The 18492-nt window shown below is 43.2% G+C and overlaps 1 protein-coding gene across 2 annotated transcripts; it reads left to right on the forward strand.

The window, feature by feature from the left end:
• Nucleotides 1–4516: 4516 nt before the first annotated feature.
• Nucleotides 4517–17815, forward strand: NSMCE4A (NSE4 homolog A, SMC5-SMC6 complex component). Of its 2 annotated transcripts, XM_033131096.1 has the most exons (12): nucleotides 4535–4854; nucleotides 5563–5640; nucleotides 8433–8563; nucleotides 10752–10903; nucleotides 12872–12971; nucleotides 13657–13747; nucleotides 14693–14787; nucleotides 15789–15837; nucleotides 16561–16652; nucleotides 16747–16832; nucleotides 16936–16952; nucleotides 17645–17803. In XM_033131096.1, the coding sequence occupies exons 1-10, from the start codon at nucleotides 4563–4565 to the stop codon at nucleotides 16819–16821; spliced, it is 1155 nt and encodes a 384-aa protein (XP_032986987.1). In that variant the 5' UTR covers nucleotides 4535–4562; the 3' UTR covers nucleotides 16822–16832; nucleotides 16936–16952; nucleotides 17645–17803. The 2 variants fall into 2 exon arrangements, with proteins under 2 accessions (XP_032986986.1, XP_032986987.1); XM_033131095.1 differs by lacking the exon at nucleotides 16936–16952 and having other exon boundaries at nucleotides 4517–4854; nucleotides 17645–17815.
• The last annotated feature ends 677 nt before the right edge of the window (nucleotides 17816–18492 follow it).

The raw sequence follows: 18492 nt of genomic DNA on the forward strand, positions 1-18492 counted from the left end.
GAAATTACTTGTCTATTCCTTGTTTATTGTCTCCTTCCCTGATAAGATTGCAGCCTGGTGTCTGCCTGTGACAGCAGGGATCTTGGATATCTGCTCACTCTGGTGAGCCTGGCATCTAATGGGCACATGATGCCTGCCTTCCAGCTGAAGAGTCTGTGGAACAGACCTGCTGATATTCAGCCCTATGCCGCCGGCCACCTCTGAGCTGAACTGCAGCTTGTCCACGTCAGCAGCTGCCCACCTGGAGTTCCTGACATTTTCCCTTCTTGCCACTTTAGCTTCCTTTTATGTTCCTGCAGAAAATTTCTTTGTTTTCAGAGCCCAGCTGGGTATATACAAGTTGTGGTATATGTAGGAGCTGGTTGTTTTGCAGCAGGGGACTCCTCAGAGTGTCTAATCTGACATATTTGTGATTATTTTTCATCTTTGAATGAAGCAGGTCCTGAACACGGAGCGTCAGGCTTCGGGCTCTAATGCTCCAGCTGCCCAGTCCTCTGCTCTCGTCCGCACCTGTGCCCTGCCTGTGCTCGCATCCTGTGCTCCGTCCCATCTCAGCTGGATGATCTTGACTCTGCCATCTAGGTCAAAATTCTTGCCTAGTTCCTAGTCCTTTCTGTCCTAGCCCTTAACACAGCGGCCATTGTATAGAAATCTTTGTTTTCATTTGCTTCATGTCTGAGTCTCTCCCCAAACGAGTGCAGGACTTTGTTGTCTTTAGTGTCTCCAGGATCTAGCATGTGGCTCAGCACATAATAGGCACTCAATGATCATGTATCACTAGTAAATGAAGGACCCAGACAAGAGGCAGCTTTTCATCACAGATTCACTAGTACAGCAGCAACTAGCAGACAAGTAGGGTGCTGGAAGTTTTTACTAACTTCCAATTTCTCCTGGGAGCCTGACAGATGAAAAGCCATGAGATCTCCGAAGAGACATATTGAATATTGAATTACACCAAGGGACGTGTTTATGACACTAGCCGCAATAAATGCATTGCTGATGCTCTAATGCAGATTTGCCCGGACACACACGGCCCACAAATCCAGAATTCCTAGCCCCAAATCAGATCTGACCAGAAGGATCCCACCTGTAGTTGGCTGTTTTCCCTAGAAGCGATGTTGCCAGAACTACTATACACTTTGTTTCTCACCTGAGAATTTACATGTTTTCCCATTTGATTTGCAAGAGAGCTGGTCACCAGCTGCAGCCTGGCAGCGATTCCGTGACACCAGGGGACCCATTCTCTCCAACCCTGCCCTATCTCAAACTCTTCTCCTGTGTCTCTCCTCTCTGCCGGGTGTTCATTTAGTCCTGGTTACCAGATATCCCCCCTTCGGGTTACTCCTCACTTTGCAGTTTCTCATTGTCATGTCATTTTAATTAGGAGGGTAATCCAGAGGCGTCAGCTCCTGGGAAAGGAGCCTACACAGTCAGCTCCTTTCACCACTCTGTTCTCTGCTTCATCATCTGCAACACTCTTGGTTTCTGATTAATATTCCATGCTAATCAGTCTTTCTCGTCATGGGCATAGTTCCTACTTTCTGGATCCATCTGGCTGCACAAGTTGAGATTCTTTTTTTTTTTTTTTTTTTGGTACTAGAAAATTTAAGCATGAAATAAATGCATTATTTGTTTTTCTACAAACAACAGAACATGTGATGAAAAGTGGTTGAAGCAATGACATTGATTACTGCCCCTGACAAGGGCTGGCTTAGCAGCTTGGTTATGTCATCAAAGACTTGGGCTCTTGCTGCCGTGGAATGCTAATTTCTTCATTTGTCCTCACATGGTCACAAGATGGCTGCCACATTTTGAGTAACCCATGTGGACATGACAATATTGGATTAAAAAGGAGCATTTTCTCTTGGTGTCTATTTTTATAGTGGAGAAAACATTTCTTAGAAGGCCTTCAATAGACTTGTCCTTCATCCTGTGGTCACAATCAGGCCACATTCCCTGCCACAGACACAAAGGAAAGAGGAGAGGAAGGAGAGTATGTGGCGTGGGTTTTTTGGGTCTCTATGATGGAAAGTGGACTCTGACGGTAAAGAAGAAAGGATGGGGAAACAGAGAAACAAAAAATATGTTTCCCAGCCTCCCTCGCAGTTAGGTTGGGGCTCTGTGACCAGCTCTGGCCAATAGGCTAGGAGCAGCAGTGACATGTGCCACTTCTAGGTTGAGGCCATTAGGCCAATGCACCAATCCTGGACTGCTTACTTCTAGACTTCCAGTTTCACAAGAAATGTTGTCACTATTTTGGCTAAGGCACTGTAGTGGGGTTGCTATTATACCTTGCTGAATAGACCCGGATATACCCTTTACCCACCATGTTGGTTGTCCTGCATTTGTCTCAATACCCACCTCAAATCCATTTCAATGTTTCCTGGCCCAGCTCTGCCCAGAGACTGATATATAAACTGCATCACACAGGTTCTCCTTGTCCTCCAGTGTCCTGCAGGCCTCAGCTAATAGGAGGTAAAAGAAGGGGAGAAGATGTCGGGAGAGAGAGACCAGGGTATTTTAGCCTGCACTTTCTCTTTTCCTGGCATGGCTGCATCCCCTCTCGGATCACAGCTCTTGTCGGGTGGCCCTTCTCCATGACTTCAGCCCTCATGGGATTCTGGTAACACTGCTTCTTCCCTCTGACTGTTCAGGTCCAGGAGTAGTAATGTCTTCCCACTGTTGCTCATCCTGGGTACCTGTATTAGTTTCCTATGATTGCTATAAAAAATTACCACAAACTTGTTCTCTAATTTATGTATTTTTCCTTTGGTTACTTGTGCTTTTGGTGTCATATCTAAGAAACCATCGCCTCATCAAAGTCACAGAGATTTACACCTATGTTTTCTTCTAAGAGTTTCACCTTTAGGTCTGATCCATTTTGAGTTAATTTTTGTATATAGTGTAAGAGAGGGGTCCAACTTCATTCTTTTTCATCTCAATATCCAATTGCCCACCACCATGTGTTGCAAAGACTATTCTTTCCTCATTGAATTGTCTTGAAAATCAATTGACCATAGAGGTATGGGTTTATCTCCGAACTTTAAATTCTATCCCATTGATCTATATGTCTGTCCTTTTGCTAAGGAAGAGGCAGTAGTATCACACAGTCTTAATTACAATAGCTCTGTAGTACGTTTTGAAATTGAGAAGTGTGGGCCCTGCCAGCTTTGTCCTTTTCCAAGATTGTTTTGGCTATTCTGGGTCCCTTGCATTTCCATGTAAATTTTAGGATCAGTTTCGTGTTTGTCCCCCGGTAAGAACCTGGAAGTCTCTGAGCCATCTTTGTGACCTACTACGCTTGGTAGGCTGTCTGGCCCATTAGCACATACCAAGACGTGTTGAATTGAAGGACATGCTCCAGGTCTGTTTGGCTGGAGCTTGAAACAGCTTCCACCGAGAAGAATGCTTAATATTTGTTTCAATTTGAATGCATTGAGCTGCAAGTACCGACTACAGAGGAATTAATGGTAGCGTAAAGCACAGGCTATTTATGGCTTGCTTAACAAGGACTTGGGAGGTAGGCAGTTCACTCAGCAATTCAGCCATGGCCGTCTTTCTCTCCACTGTTTTCAGCATTTTGGTTTTTCCTCACACTTGTCACCTCATGAGTACCAGAAGGCTGCATCATGCCATGTGCCATGTCTTTATGATAACACCTCAAAGAAGGAGTGGGGGTGGGGACAGAGACATTCTTTTCTAGAGGCTTATGTTTCATCCAGCTAGAAAGCCCCATCGCACTTCACTGACCAGAACTGGACCACACGGCCATCGCTAGCCCAGTCACTCGGGAACGGGGATGAGATTACCACGACTCATTTAGGCCAATCCCTCTTCCTCTAAGGCAGCAGGCACCAGAGCGTAATTTTCCTGAAATCCAGGGAAGTAGGGGCGGGGCAAGGTATCTGCTGTTGAGCAGCAGAGAATAGTATACATTCTATATATACATTTTGTACAGAGAATAGTACAAAAATGGCATTTTTGTAGCCTTGTGTAGTAACTCAACTTAAAATATTGTTTCTTTGAGAAAAATGTGTTCTCAGCACCAAAGAGAATTTAGGGACCCTTTCTTGAATCCTTTCGAAGGTATTTTAAATATTTTAGCTTGAGATCCAATTATGAACATAAACTGTCCTGGTTCAGACAGTTAGAAGGGAAGGTTAAATGGTGTTTAATATGCGCTGCGTGCCCAGGACGTTGCCAGCCTGTGGCTGTGTGCCGGGCCGCCAGAGACTCTGGGGAGCTAAGGCCCAGTGCGGTGGGTACGGGGTACCCACAACCGAGATTCTCACCACTTTACAGCGTAAGTGGGATCTTAGTACATCGGAGGTCAGGGAGCGGAAGGCTCCGGTCGGGGACCCGGGCACCCCTGGCGCCGCGGGGAGGCGCTCTCAGCCTGCGCCCGCGCCTGGCCCCGCCGCCGGCCTCCCGCCACAGGCGTCGCTGTGCGCTCGCGCCGGCCCGGAGTCGCGTTCCGTGGAGACAGGCGCTCGCGCCGAGCAGGGGTTTCAGTTTCTGGCGCGAACTTCCGCCGTTCCGAAGTTACACCGGGAATTGGCGCGATGTCCGGAGACAGCAGCGGCCGCCGGCCCGAGGGCCGGGGCCGGGGCCGGGGCCGCGACCCGCACCGGGATCGCACCCGCTCCCGCTCGCGGTCCCCGCTGTCGCCCGTGTCCCGCCGCGGCGCCGCGCCCGAGCGCAGGGAGGCCGCGGAGCGCCCGAGCTTGGAGGAGGAAGAGCCGTCGGATTCCGGGGACGAGATGGTGGACCCGGCGAGCTTGGAGGAGGAACCCGACCACGGCCTGTGCCGCCAGATCCGCCATCAGTACCGGGCGCTCATCAACTCGGTCCAACGTAAGGCGGGGCGCGGGGCGGGTGGGGCAGGTGCCAGACGCAGGCCCTGCGCGGCCCGGCTGCTCAGCGGCGCCCCGGGCTCGGCCGCGCCTCGGTGGGTGCCCTGAGTGCGCCCACATCCGTGGTGTCGATCGGGCTGCACGACGTTTGCAGGGGCGCTCAGGTCCCCGCTGGGCAGGACGGCACCTCTGGAGGCCAGGCGCGGTCGGTGACTTCCCCGAGCCCAGACGGCGAGGAAGGAGGAGAGGTGGGACGTGGAGCCTAGGCTCCCCTCTTGCTTTCTGCAGTTCCCGGGAGTGGTCGCCCGCCTAGGAGCGGCACCCGAGAACTGTCAGAAATGCAAATGCAATCTGAAACCGGGCGTGGCCCGCCCATCTCTTGTGTGGCTCTCCAGGGGCTGGTGTGGCTTGCAAAGTTTGAGAACCATTCTGTTAGGAGCGCTCCTTAAAGGCTTCAAGGAGTCAGCCCTTTGGGTGAAGGTGAGGTGGAGCCGGTCTCCTTTTAAAGTTCATGTTGCTTAAAGGGTACAGACCACCTTTCTCTTCTGTACCTTTTTGGTTGAAAAGATAAAGATGTTTGAAGTAATTGCCGTGGGGCGGGGCTTGGATATGGAGCTGGTGATCACTTTGTCAATGACTTGTTACTGAACGATGAGTACATTTCCCAAAGCTCGTATTTTGTAAAATAGCTTGTGTTTGTTTAAAATAGAAAACCGGGAGGATATACTGAATGCCAGCGACAAATTAACAGAGGTCCTTGAAGAGGCCAACACTCTGTTTAATGAAGGTAATTCATTATTTTATATACGGAAGTTTGTTGTTAGACGTTTAGGATCATTTTAATTAGTTTTATATAAGAGCCAAATTTTTGACATCAAACAATTCCCACATTTATAATAATAGTGCTTTACTAGTTTTTGGAAACCGCTTCATTGTTGCAATACTAAATGTCACTTTTATGGTGCACTTACCATTCCTTAAGCGAATACTAAGGGCTTTTTTATGTGAAATTCTGGTGGTGGGGCCAGCAATCTGTTTTTATGAGCCACTCAGGTTGTTCTGTTGTTTGAGAACTTTACATGTATTATCTTTGATCTTTCTGTTGTATTTACTGCTGTGTTCCCAGGATACATACATGCATTTGTTGAATGGATGAGTTAAAGAAAGAACTGAGCTGACCCCTGACTTCCAGTTGCTTTTCCTGCCGTCCTCCCGATCTCCCTTCCCTCAGCTCCTTGCTGTTGTTGGTCCACTTACAACCCAGTGGGGGTGGCCATGTCTACAGGTGGACCTGTTGGTCTCCAGTCAGGGGGGTATGTGCATGACAGAGAGAGAGAAATCTCAGAGCACTGAGCTATAGACCATGGGGTAAGGGGGCTTTAAAAAAGAATCATGACTTTGTTAAAAGCAGCAGCAGTGATGGTAGCAGCAGTCTGTTCAGTGACAGAGGACAGGTCAGGGTACTCCCTGATGTAGGGCCTGGGTCACAGCCCTAGGACAAGTGGTCAGACCGCTTTCCTTCCAGGCCCCCTTCTGACAGTTCCGTGGGAACAGAAAGGGAGAATTTGGACAAGTGCAGCGGTAAAGAAGAGTCAACAGAACTTGCACTGCCGGATACCACAATTCCTCTTGTTCTCTGAAGACCAGAACAGTTATTTCTGGTCATTCGCCAGTATGGTTAATACTGTTCCCTTTTAACATTTTTCTGTCTATACGCACTTAGATTTTTGTCTTTCTTACTCTGACCGCACCTCCTTACCATTCCCCATCTTGGTCTACCGATTGGCTCCATCTCACCCAGACCTTCCAGAACCAGCCTTTCCTTTTTACCTGGTCAAATCCCTCCTCTACCCTCTTTAGCCTTTTCTTTCCCAAGCCTGGACCCCCAGTGAGTCTCCTCAAGGTTACCCTCAACTCTTTCATTCCCTTGATACTTTACTGTGCATCTTGATAGTTCTTGATCTACATACCATTTCCCCACACGGCTATTTCCACTGTACTGACTGTATTACCTCTTTATGGCAAAATGATCGACTCAGCTGGGCCCGAGGAGTTGGTCAGCAAACAGAGTTCTAGATCCTCGGTGTACGTGGATTTGATGGTCTCAGTTTTATCTGTGTAGAGGCCTTCAGAGCCATCCACGGCAGAGCTCTTTCCTTACAGTACGTGCTGTGAGGCAAATGGGCGAGGGGGATCTAGAACAGCCCGGGAACCGGCGTCTGCCTGTGCTTCATGCTCTCAACTCCTTGCCACTTCTGCACTCTCCTGAAATAAAACTGAGGGGGGGAAGGTGACTTCTAAACACAGACACAGGAGTCAGCACGGTCAGCAGCCTGAGGATTGTTCTGGAAATCAGTGATCTAATGGAATGGCCTCAAGGAACACGCCCGGCATAGGCATTTCTGTGCTTGAACTTTGCTGTGTTCATCTCTGCTTGCCTTCCTCTTCAGTTTGCCTTTGCACGTGTCCCAGAGCACTTTTTCACACTCCGTTTCCTAAGGGGTCTGATTACCCTGTCTCTGTTAAGCCCGGCTGTGTCCTCCAGTGGACCCTTCCCTCACCTCCCCAAGCTTCATCCTCAGGTTTCCTTCTTGTCTCCTTTTATTTAAATCTCTTCTCGCTGTAGCTTAGCTTAAATCTCATGTCCTCTGTCAAACCTTTTTGGATCGTCCATCCTCAGAGGTCACTGCCCTGTTCCCTGTAGACTGTGCAATGGTGCCGCCGCGCGGAGGTGTGGGTTTCTTTGCCACCCAGCACGTACCCATTATTTCAACGGAGGCCCCCTGACAACTCATCTGTCACTGGTCAACAAACCACCATGCCAACCAAGCCCAGTGCCTTACATATAGTGGGCGTTCAATTTGACTTACTTCGGCACAGGTGATAATCGTCACTAGTTATTGGAGTCCAAGGGAAAAGTCAGTGATACCGATGAGAGAAGTTTTGTTAAACTGGGGTCATTAAGAAATTGTGGTCCGGCCGGCCCAGTGGCTCAGGCAGTTAGAGCTCCATGCTCCTAACTCCGAAGGCTGCCGGTTTGATTCCCACATGGGCCAGTGGGCTCTCAACCACAAGGTTGCTGGTTTCGACTCCCGCAAGGGATGGTGGGCTGCACCCCCTGCAATCCAGCAACAACAACTGGACCTGGAGCTGAGCTGCGCCCTCCACAACTAAGACGGAAAGGACAACAACTTGAAGCTGAATGGCACCCTCCACAACTAAGATTGAAAGGACAACAACTTGACTTGGAAAAAAGTCCTGGAAGTACACACTGTTCCCCATTAAAGTCCTGTTCCCCTTCCCCAATAAAATCTTTAAAAAAAAAAAAAAAAAAGAAATTGTGGTCCAATTCTCAGGAGTAGGACAAGTGGATGCAGCTGGCTTTTAGGCAGACTAGTTAGCTTTGATTCCAGATGCTGGTGAGTTGGGCAGGGGAGCCAAGTTTTTAGAGGGAGATGGACATGTTTTGAGATTGTTTGGTTCAGTGGGAAATGCTGATTGTCTAGTTGAAAGTTAGGGGGTATACCTATGGATAGCGTGTATTTGGTAACTTGAGTATTTTTCTTCTTTCTTGACTAGTGTCCCGAGCAAGAGAAGCAGTCCTAGATGCCCACTTTCTTGTTTTGGCTTCAGATTTGGGCAAAGAAAAAGCAAAGCAGCTGCGTTCTGATCTGAACTCGTTTGATATGTTAAGATATGTTGAAACTCTAGTAAGTTCAAAGCTACAGAATCTTAATAAAAAATGTGTCATCTATCACATACTGTATAATTACCTACGTTGCTTATTATATCCACGTGCATTTTTTACTGTTTTTTTGCTCTCAGATGCCTTCAAAGAGATCTTACCAAATTAAACATGACAGCAGAGCTAGGTGGTGGAATCTTGGTTGGAAGCTTAGAGCAGTTTGGAAATCTCTGGCCTTCTAAGGCTCTGCGTGCTATGGTTATTTACAAATGGTCAGTTTTTCCTAAATCACCTATCAGCTCATAAGTGTTCCAGCTCATTCTCAGTGACCTGGGACCTTTGCCCATGGGTGGACCAAAGCCCACACTGCAGGTGGCAGCAGAGCTCAGCTAGAGAAGAGTTGGGTCTGGTGGAGGAGTGAGTTTTGATTTGTCTTTGAGAATATTTCAGAACCATATAAATGTACTTGGGGTTTTGCTTTTGGGGGGTTTTGTTGCTATTTAATTCACCTTTCTTTGCCTCTTAATAAGTTTGAATGGTTGTTACCCGAAATTTTGTAACTTTTCCTTGATGGATTTACCCAAAAAAGGCACAGCACAGTGAGACTGACCTTGTACCTTACTCTTTTGCCATTTTTTCTTGATTGTTCTGAGCCAACTTCTGTGCTAACATTTCTGTTAGGACATGAGATTCCTGACTGGATGTTTGTTAAATGGTTATTAAAATGATTTACTACCATGAGATCTGACCAGATATATTAATTATTTGTAAAGGTATGAGGTTTTTGTTGTTTTAAAAACCTTAATGGTTTTCAAATTTATATTTAACTTACATTTCAAACCTTAAATATTTTTTTTTGCCATTTTTATTTTGAAGTATAATGCATTTTTAAAAAAATACACACTAATATATGGCTCAATAAAGGGACGCTATCACTTGAGTAAAGTTATCTTTTTTAAAATTACTTTTGTTGATCAGGATAAGTGCTGTACTTTAAATAACATATCAAAATAAATCCCAGAAGTCTTAAAGAATTCCATATACAATCCTACATTAATAGCTGTCTAGTATCCATGTGGGGAAGAACTTTCCAAGTGTAACACCAAATGTACAGGCGATAAAGAAAAGATGAGTAGATCTGACCAGACAAAAACTGAAACTTCCTACAAGTGTGTGCTGGTGGACGGGACAGCAAGAGAGGAGCTGACGTGACCGAAGCTCGCTGCCTGGGTGCTTGCAGCTTCTCTTGTCTTCAAAATTGGATTCTCTTTAATAGGGTTACGCTCTTTTTGATGTTGTTTTTTATTTGCGATATTACCATTTTAATTTGGTAACTTCTAGGCATTTTATAATTTTATAATGTAATACAAGTAATACTGTCATAAAAGCAAATTTAACATAAGACATTTTCTGTAAGATAGTTTGAGGTAAGAGAATTTCAGGCTCCCTCCAGCTTTTCCCTGGAAGGTAGTTTCCAGGTGAACAGTTCTCTCACTGGCGCCAGGGCACTGCTGTCCGGATGTGCTAAGATGCACGCCGAATAGAGGTCTTTAGGAGGTTGGCTGAAAATGAAAATCTGAATGCCAGTTGAACTTCCCTGTTTTGTCTTGCAGCTTTTGATTTGGGATGTAATTTCATATTTTCATAGGAAAGCTAGTACAGCTTTACTAGTATTTTATAAATGACCTACTTGTGATCCAGAAACTCCCAGCAGGCTCAGTGTTTTTGGTATACCTAAACCCCGCAGCCTGCCGTGGGCTAGAGCCTTGGCACTGGGGACATTTGGGGCTGGGTAAGTCTTTGTGGTGGGGGCCTGTCCTGTGCACTGTAGGGTATTCAGCAGCATCCTGGCATCCACTAGATGCCACGAGCACCTTCCCACACAGTTGTGACAACCAGAAATGTCTCCAGATGATGCCAAAAGACCCCTGGGGGCTGGATCGCCCTAGTTGAGAACCGTCATCTCATTTTCTCACCAAACGGTTCTCAGTCCATTGAGAAATATCTTCAGCCAAAAGAAAGTACCTTTGAAAACAGGAATTTGTATATAAAATTATCTTTATAATAAGAAAGATAGCCAACATGTTCAAACACTGAAACAGACTTTGCCTGTGGCTCTTAGTTAAAGTTTAGTAACGTAGATTATTGGACGTGGTCAATGATTGATTGCTTGTGGCTTAACTGGGGTTTTTTGTTTCCCTTCATTTTTGTAGCTGACACATATGGGTGTAAATCCGCTAGAAGCTGAAGAACTCATCCGTGATGAAGATAGTTCTGATTTTGAATTCATAGTCTATGACTCCTGGAAAATATCAGGCAAAACAGCAGAAAACACCTTTAATAAAACCCATACATTCCACTTTCTGTAAGATTATTTTAAAACTCCAACAGATCAGCCATTTGTAAAACCTGAAATTGTTTTTTATTGTAGGGACAAAAGTTATTTGATACGGAACAGGGGGCGATCACCGTGCCATTGTCTGCAGACTTTCTAAACTTTGATTTAAAGCCCATCAAATCTTTCTGCGGGTGGGACCTTATCCTGCTTAATTTTCAGCAGGAAAGGCCGAGGGCCACAGTCTCCTCACCAGGACTCTGCTGGCTCCTTTGCTTTCTGGCGGGAGACTTTGGGTCTGTGGCATGCTTGGCTTTGTTTTATCATTTTTCAGATCCTCGTTATGGAGGAGGATGATACCTCCTATAAAGGTTTTCTCAAGGGCCTATCAATATATGTAAAGTGCCATATATTATGTAATTCCCTGTTGGATGATCCGACATATATTCAAAGACTACTTGAATCACCGTTACATAAACTTCCCAGTTCATTTTTTGGAAACAACTCTAATTTTGAAAAGTTTTCTTTATAGTATTCAGATGAAACTGGTGTCTGTCTTAATTTCCTAGATGAGTCCTACGGAGAATGTTAAGCACAGCTCTTGCTGGTTCTTTTGTGAGACAGCGTTCAAATCTTGCTCTTGTTCCCCAGTAGGTACTTTGTTTAGGGTCACCAGCCAGGTTCTTTCTTCCTTCCGTGGTATAGCTCCTGGGCATGTGTCTCTTCTGACTCACTGTTCTCAACCTCCTGAGATTGTTCGTTTCTCAGTTAGAAGACTTTGGAGATGCAGGTGTAGTAGGTCTGTGTTGTGGGGCCAGGCACCTATTTTTAACAAGCGTTGGGGTAACTCATTACATATTATGGCATAAAGATCAAACTTCTTTATTATAGGGTAAACTCCAAATCTTGGTTTTTGGCTGTTGAGTGCAGGGTCTGTCATCAATCCTAGGATCTAAGGCTAGCCTTTTGTGATGTGACTTGCACTTTATCTCCTCATCCTGCCCAACTTCCAGCTGTAATGAACTATTAGGTTGGTGCAAAAGTAATTGCGGTTTTTGCATTTTTTTTTTTTCTTCTAACCTTTTAAACAGCAATTACTTTTGCCATCAGCCTAATACTTAGAACTTTGTGTCCCTGCACTTGCTGTTCTCTTGGCTTTCAATGTCTTTCCCCCCATCTTTCCATCTGATAAGGTTTATTTATCCCACAGGCCCCAACTTGGAAGACTCTAGTAACTTCTCCAGACAGAGGTACCAGTGTAGAATCAGATTTCCCCAGAAGATTACTTGCATGTCTGGAGAGATAGCTCTGCTCAGAGGCTGTCATAGCCTTGAGTGATACTCCGGCTCCGTAGGACCACCATAGTACGTTGAGCTCTGTGTGCATGAGTATCTGTCTGTCCACACTGTATACTCTGAGCTCTTCGCGTATAGAGACCACATGGGTCTAAATTCTCGGGGCCTTAGTCTCTACATGGTACATCTCTTATTGTTGCTTAAGTCTGTATTAGGGCTTTCTGAGGAGGTGGAGGGAGTCCAAAAGGGAAAGGAATGCCATGGCCTCTGCTGCCCTGTAATCCTAAGACGTGTGTTCTGTAGTCACAGGCTGTGAGCCTTCTCCCTGGCACACCTGGTTCAAGGGCTTAACCCCAGTGGAGCTGTTTGTTCCCCTCCCCTACACATTCGTACTTCCCCTGATCTCTGAAGCTGGCTTTGCAAAATAGACAGACAATAGGCTAGCTAGCAGAACAGAGGCTCACTGTTCAGATGTGAAAGTGTTTGAGGAGGTACCCAAGGTTGAATAAAATTCCTAGGAGTTCTTTCAGAAACTCAGAGGGAGCAGAAAGGATGTCACAAACCTGACAAGAGTCTTGGTCTGATGTCAGCTCTTATGTCACTGATGCCTGGTCAGAATTTCACTATTACCACGGGAACTGCTCTCAGTTAGTGAAATCAGTTTGTTTAGAAGACAAAGACATGAAAGCATATTTTTCATTAGGTTGGGTTCAATACAAGGAGAATGCCCTGTGCCAAAGCCACGACCTGATCGTCCAAGAAAAGCTCCTGTGATAAAAGAGCGGGGGGAAATGCCTGCCCAGGTTTGTTTTTGCAAATGTTGCTTTTTAAAATACCTAAAGTTAAAACAGCAATTAATGTAATGTACGTGCAATTTGACCGTCTTTTCTTAGCTTTCGGGTATAGAGTCACTTAAATAATCACTTGACATGTAAACCTTTAAACTTTTTATTGGATTGACCATTTGTCTTAGTTTTAACTCATTTCTGTAGTTGGAATCAGTTCTAAACCGGTGTTTCTCAACCTCAGCGTTATCACCATTTGGGGTTGTATTATCACCATTTGGGGCTTCTTTGTTGTGGGAGGCTGTCCTATGTATTACAGGATGTGTAACAGCATCCTGGGCTTCTTCCCACTGGATGCCAATGGCGTCTTTCTTCCCCACTCCTAGTTGTGACAGCCGAATATTGGCACATGTCATCCCCGTTGAGAGCCACTGTTCTAAAGTACCCTCTTTGTATTTTGCTATTTTATGGTCAACCTGAAAATGGCTGATTGGGTAATGTTACTCCCCTGTAAAAAAAATTAATATAAGAATGTTACTGAAAGTAGAAAATTTTTTCATTTAATTATAAATTTTAAGATAGATTAAAAACTACTAGCAATCCCCTATAACATGACATTTAGAGGAATTTGGATGGGTAAGAGCACAGAAAATGTTAACAGGCAAGTACATCAGTCCGTTTGATGATGACTTTATATTTTCAGTTAAAAAGAATGGAAGAATCTCATCAAGAAGCCACAGAAAAAGAAGTAGAAAGAATCTTGGGATTGTTGCAAACTTATTTTCAAGAAGATCGTAAGTATGATACCAAATTCTTGGGATTGTTGCAAACATATTTTCGAGAAGATTGTTAAGTATGATATCAAATTCAAAATGGAGCATTTGGTATTTATCAGTTAGACCTGTGTCACTTTCAATGAGCAGGTATTTTTATTTAAAAAGCATTTTCAGTTACATGTATTGAATCATTTTAATTCTTTGGCGTATGTATTTCATGAGACTTCTCCCCTTTAGAAATGCTATGTGAGAATGTTGCTGGAGTAACTTTTCATTTTTATTTTTAAAAGGTGGGGCATTTTTTTCTGTTGAAAAATAAACAACATACAAGTGAGAAAAGTAAGAAGTGCCTATTCCACCTCTTTTCACTCCCCAGAGGTAGCCACCTGTAAAACCTGATGTGTATATTTTTAGATTATCTTATGTTTATGTCAGTCATATAAATATACACTAAAGTAGTTAGGATGTTTTTGTTGGTTTTTTGCATTTTTAATATACACATTCTCCTGCAACATGCTTTTTCCATGTGGACATTTTCCCATATCAGTACAGATAGATCCTCCTTACTCTTCAGGGGTTCTCATTGTATGGCTATATCATAAATATATTGAACAAATCCTCTATATGTGGATGAGTGAGTTCTTTATAGCATTTTACTCTTGTGTAAACTGCAGAAGTGAAAAAATCTGTGCATGCAACTTTGTGCACATGTGCTAATATTTCTGCAAGACAGCTTTTTAGAGGAGCGCTGCCATGTCCATGGGTATACATATTTTTAATAGACATGCCACATTGCCCTCTAGAAGGGTTGTATTGATTTACACTCCTACAACAATGAGGGCCTATTTCTTTGCTCTAATACTAGAGGGTATTACTTATTGATAAGGGTAATACTTATTGGGTAATACTTATTGATAAGCAAAAATTATTTTCTTAAGGAATTTTTTCCTCTTTTGTCTATAGCTGATACTCCTATGTCTTTCTTTGATTTTGTGATTGATCCACAATCTTTCCCCCGTACGGTGGAAAACATCTTCCATGTTTCCTTCATTATAAGGGTAAGATTTATTTCTCTAATTGCTCTTATATGCTTTTAAAAGGATAAATAATAAAAGCCATAGATGGGAGCTGGCAAAGATTTTTGTACTAATCGGTATGCATTGTAGACCCATTTTAGCAAAATATTAATATACCTGTGGGCAAAAATAACCAGCTAAAACAAGGAACAAGTTCAAAATTTGTGTGCTTTTACATTTTAGAAATTAGTGAAAGAATTGGCAAAATTTGAATATGGAACTATAGGTTAAATAACAGTATGGCATAAATGTTAAATTTCCTGAATTTGATAGTTGTCATGATATGTAAGAGAGTATCTTTGTTTTCAAGAAACACACACTGAAGTATTAGGGGAAGGGGTCAAGTTGTCTATCACTAACTCTCAAAAATTAATAATACATATAGTTAGTGATAAAGTGAATGAGGCAAAACTTACTTGAACAATTAGTGATATTGGGTAAAGGCTATAGAGGAGTTTTTACAGCAGTCTTCTAACTCTTAAGTTTGAAATCATTCTAAAATCGAAGGTCAAAAAATGTTGCTTGGAAATTTGCTTTAGACTGTCTTTACGTCTTTAGTCTTATCAGGTTGCTTTCCTGCATAGTGTAACATGACTTTGATCTTAACCTTAGACCAAAACCTTATATTGACCAAAGTATTTCCCCCCAAATGATAACAAAGGCATATTTTATCATTGGTAAATGATAGAATTATGCATAGTAAAATGTGGAGTATTCAAAAATCTGTATAAATCAGTTAAAGAGGCAAGACAGTTCCAGTTTTATTTAAGAGACCCTCAGGATGGAAGCTATGTCTGGGTGAGAAACATGAGACATAGTCCATTAAAAGAAAGATGTCCGAGTCTTGTCCATGTAATCTCATTAATATTATATTTTCATTGCCTGAGGTATAGAATTTTCTAATTGAGTAATTTTTGTCATCCAATCGTTATAAGTTTTGAACCTAAATTTTGGTCTTCTCCTAAAGCATTTTTGTGTTTTAGGATGGTTTTGCAAGAATAAAACTTGACCAAGACCGACTGCCCATCATAGGTAAGTGAAAGTATGTTCGGAAAAATTGGTTTCAGAGAAAATATATTTGTTACTGGCATTTATGAAATGTGTTTGACTAATGTAAATGAGTTTTCATTTTACATAACAAACTTTTATAGTGCTGTGTCTTGCTCAACTGAAAATACTGGAAACATGGTCATCATTTAAAGCTGATGGATTCATCAATGTCATTGATTCAACATCTGTAAAGATTAACAAGGAATGATATCATTTCCCTCAAATTTGAATTTAGAAAGTTTGTAATTGTAGTTATTTTTGAAGTTTCCTTCTTTCTGTTTTTATCCGATGCCAGTTCCTTCTCTCCCTGAGAGAATCTTTAAATCTTAATTGAATCATTTCACACTCTCCATTACTCTTTTCCTTTCAAGTTCTCCAGTAGAGACTAATAGGTACTTTCATTGCAGTTGTGTGTTCCTGAGTTTCATACTGGCCTCACTAGGGCTTAGCGCTGTGGTTGGTACATAGATGTGCAGAGGTCTTCCAATGATTAGAATGTGTTACTCTATGTTTTTGTTTAATGGAAGCAAATGGGATTACTTGTTACTGTAATAATATTACAACTTGATGAGGCATGAAATCCTAATAAGTATGTAATATCATAAGTATCTTCTTGATAAAAGTTGCATTCCTATTATTCATCAGTTTCTGTTCAGATTACCTCTTCTGATTCGATAACCCTTGAAAACTTTGTCTTTCACACAGAGCCCATTAATAATGAAGAAAGTGAGAGCATTGACCAAAACACCCAAGTTAGGAATCAAGGAATTATAGCTTTGAGTTATCGTGACTGGGAGGTAAAGCTCTGCACGTTGACCCTGGGGATTTCTGGGTAGTTCTCACCTGGTTTGCTATAAACCCGGTGCCCAAATGCTCTGTGTTCTCTGCCAGGAGATTGTGAAGACCTTTGAGATCTCAGAGCCTGTGATTACCTCAAGCCAGAGCCAGCAGGGGCTGAGTTCTTGACGTGGCAGAAGGTAATGTTTCCTGTGGGACAGCTGCACGTTTTACTCCACTTGGCATTCCAGACCATCCCACCCTGTGACATTCTAGTGAAATTTGGGTTTTGCTTTCCTCTAGTGCCCCGTTCTTAAAAGGTGTGTACTGCTGAGAAAGACAGAGTAGGAGCTCGCAATTGCAAGTTCCCTCCTTTGGGTCAATTACTTTGCTGTTCTTACGAGGTACAGTTGACAGAGGCAGGGTTCTTAGTTTGTTCTTAGTTTGGCTCCCTCCAACCCCCCAACATAACAAATTGATACATAACGGTACGTGGAATGTTGAATCCTCCCATCAGTTTTGTTCACTGTCCCATTAGATTTCCTTATTTTATAGGAACAAAGCAGACAAGGAGGAGTATCTCGGTATGCAGTTAGACAGCGGGCATTTCTGAAATCTGAGTTATGTCATGAAATAATTTTTGGTTTTTATGAAAGAGAACATTGCTAGAAGGAAATCTTAGTCATGGTCTAGCATGCTGTCCTGCAGATAGCTGTGGGTGGGAATCAGATGCCTGGGTTCTGCTGGCTCTGCCCCTTACTTTTAAATGTTGGGCAAGTCACTTACTGTCACTCAGCTTCATTTTCCTTATCTATAAATCCATCTATAAAATGGAGATTCTGAATTAGATAATTGCTAAGGTTTTTTTCCCCTAGGATAATCGAGGGAGAGGGGAGTACTGACATAAGATACATAATGTGGGTTAACATGGGCCCACTCTGAGGAGGGGCTAGCTGTAAATGGACTTTTGATTTATGAACTGTTAACCAGCTATTTTCCCCTTTTTTCTTAGGACTCAAGTGGATAGTGAAATCCAAAAAGGACAGCAGCATCTATTGTATATACTGTATGATTAAACATTTTTAAAGACAGATTGTTTTAGTAAAATGTAGCTTTTGATAGTTAATAAGTTTGTCATGGTTGTCTTTGATTAAATAAAATTCACTGCCATATTCACAAATAATTGTAGTTATTCTTTATTTTCTGTTATCGGGAAAGTTTCTTCTTTCTCCATTCCTGTCCCACTGAAAGTTTTAGTTAGGTTTTAATGGCCTCAGTTATTATGGTTCCTTTTATATCTCCTTAGCTGTAAAGTTAGCTAGTCGAGTCAACAAATATTAGGTTGTACCATATGAAATTGTTTTTATAAGTGAAACGTGGTCAACGTCGTATGATTCAGCCTGTGATTTAACACAAGAAAGTATTCAATCCTCGGCCAAGCCGGCTGGACTACTTTCCCCAGCAAAGCCCGTCCTGGATCATCTCACCAGCGGTCCCCTGTACAGACAGGCTGCTGTTACCACTGAGGAAAACTACACAACACAGTGGGGAATGCTATTCCCCTTCTTCTAATCTTTGTTGGGCATTCATGGCTGACCTTGACTTTCTGAGTCCCTAGTTGTTTCCTTTTCCCAGTCTCTAACTTTCTATATCTGTCCTTTCTCATTCTCTCAGAGGTAGAGGTGTCTCTTCTGTGGAAGGCTCTGGATTCTAGGTCTTCCTGCATCTGCAGGTCTCTGCTCTGCCAGTCGTCCCCTCTCTGTATCTAGTGCTTTCCCTTCAACCATGCTCATCTCTCATCTTAAAAAAATTATTGTGACCCTTCTCAAGTTACCGTCCTGTCTCCCCTTTAAATAAAAG

The sequence above is a fragment of the Rhinolophus ferrumequinum genome, chromosome 16 (genome assembly GCF_004115265.2).
Source record: "Rhinolophus ferrumequinum isolate MPI-CBG mRhiFer1 chromosome 16, mRhiFer1_v1.p, whole genome shotgun sequence".
Lineage (NCBI taxonomy): Eukaryota > Metazoa > Chordata > Mammalia > Chiroptera > Rhinolophidae > Rhinolophus > Rhinolophus ferrumequinum.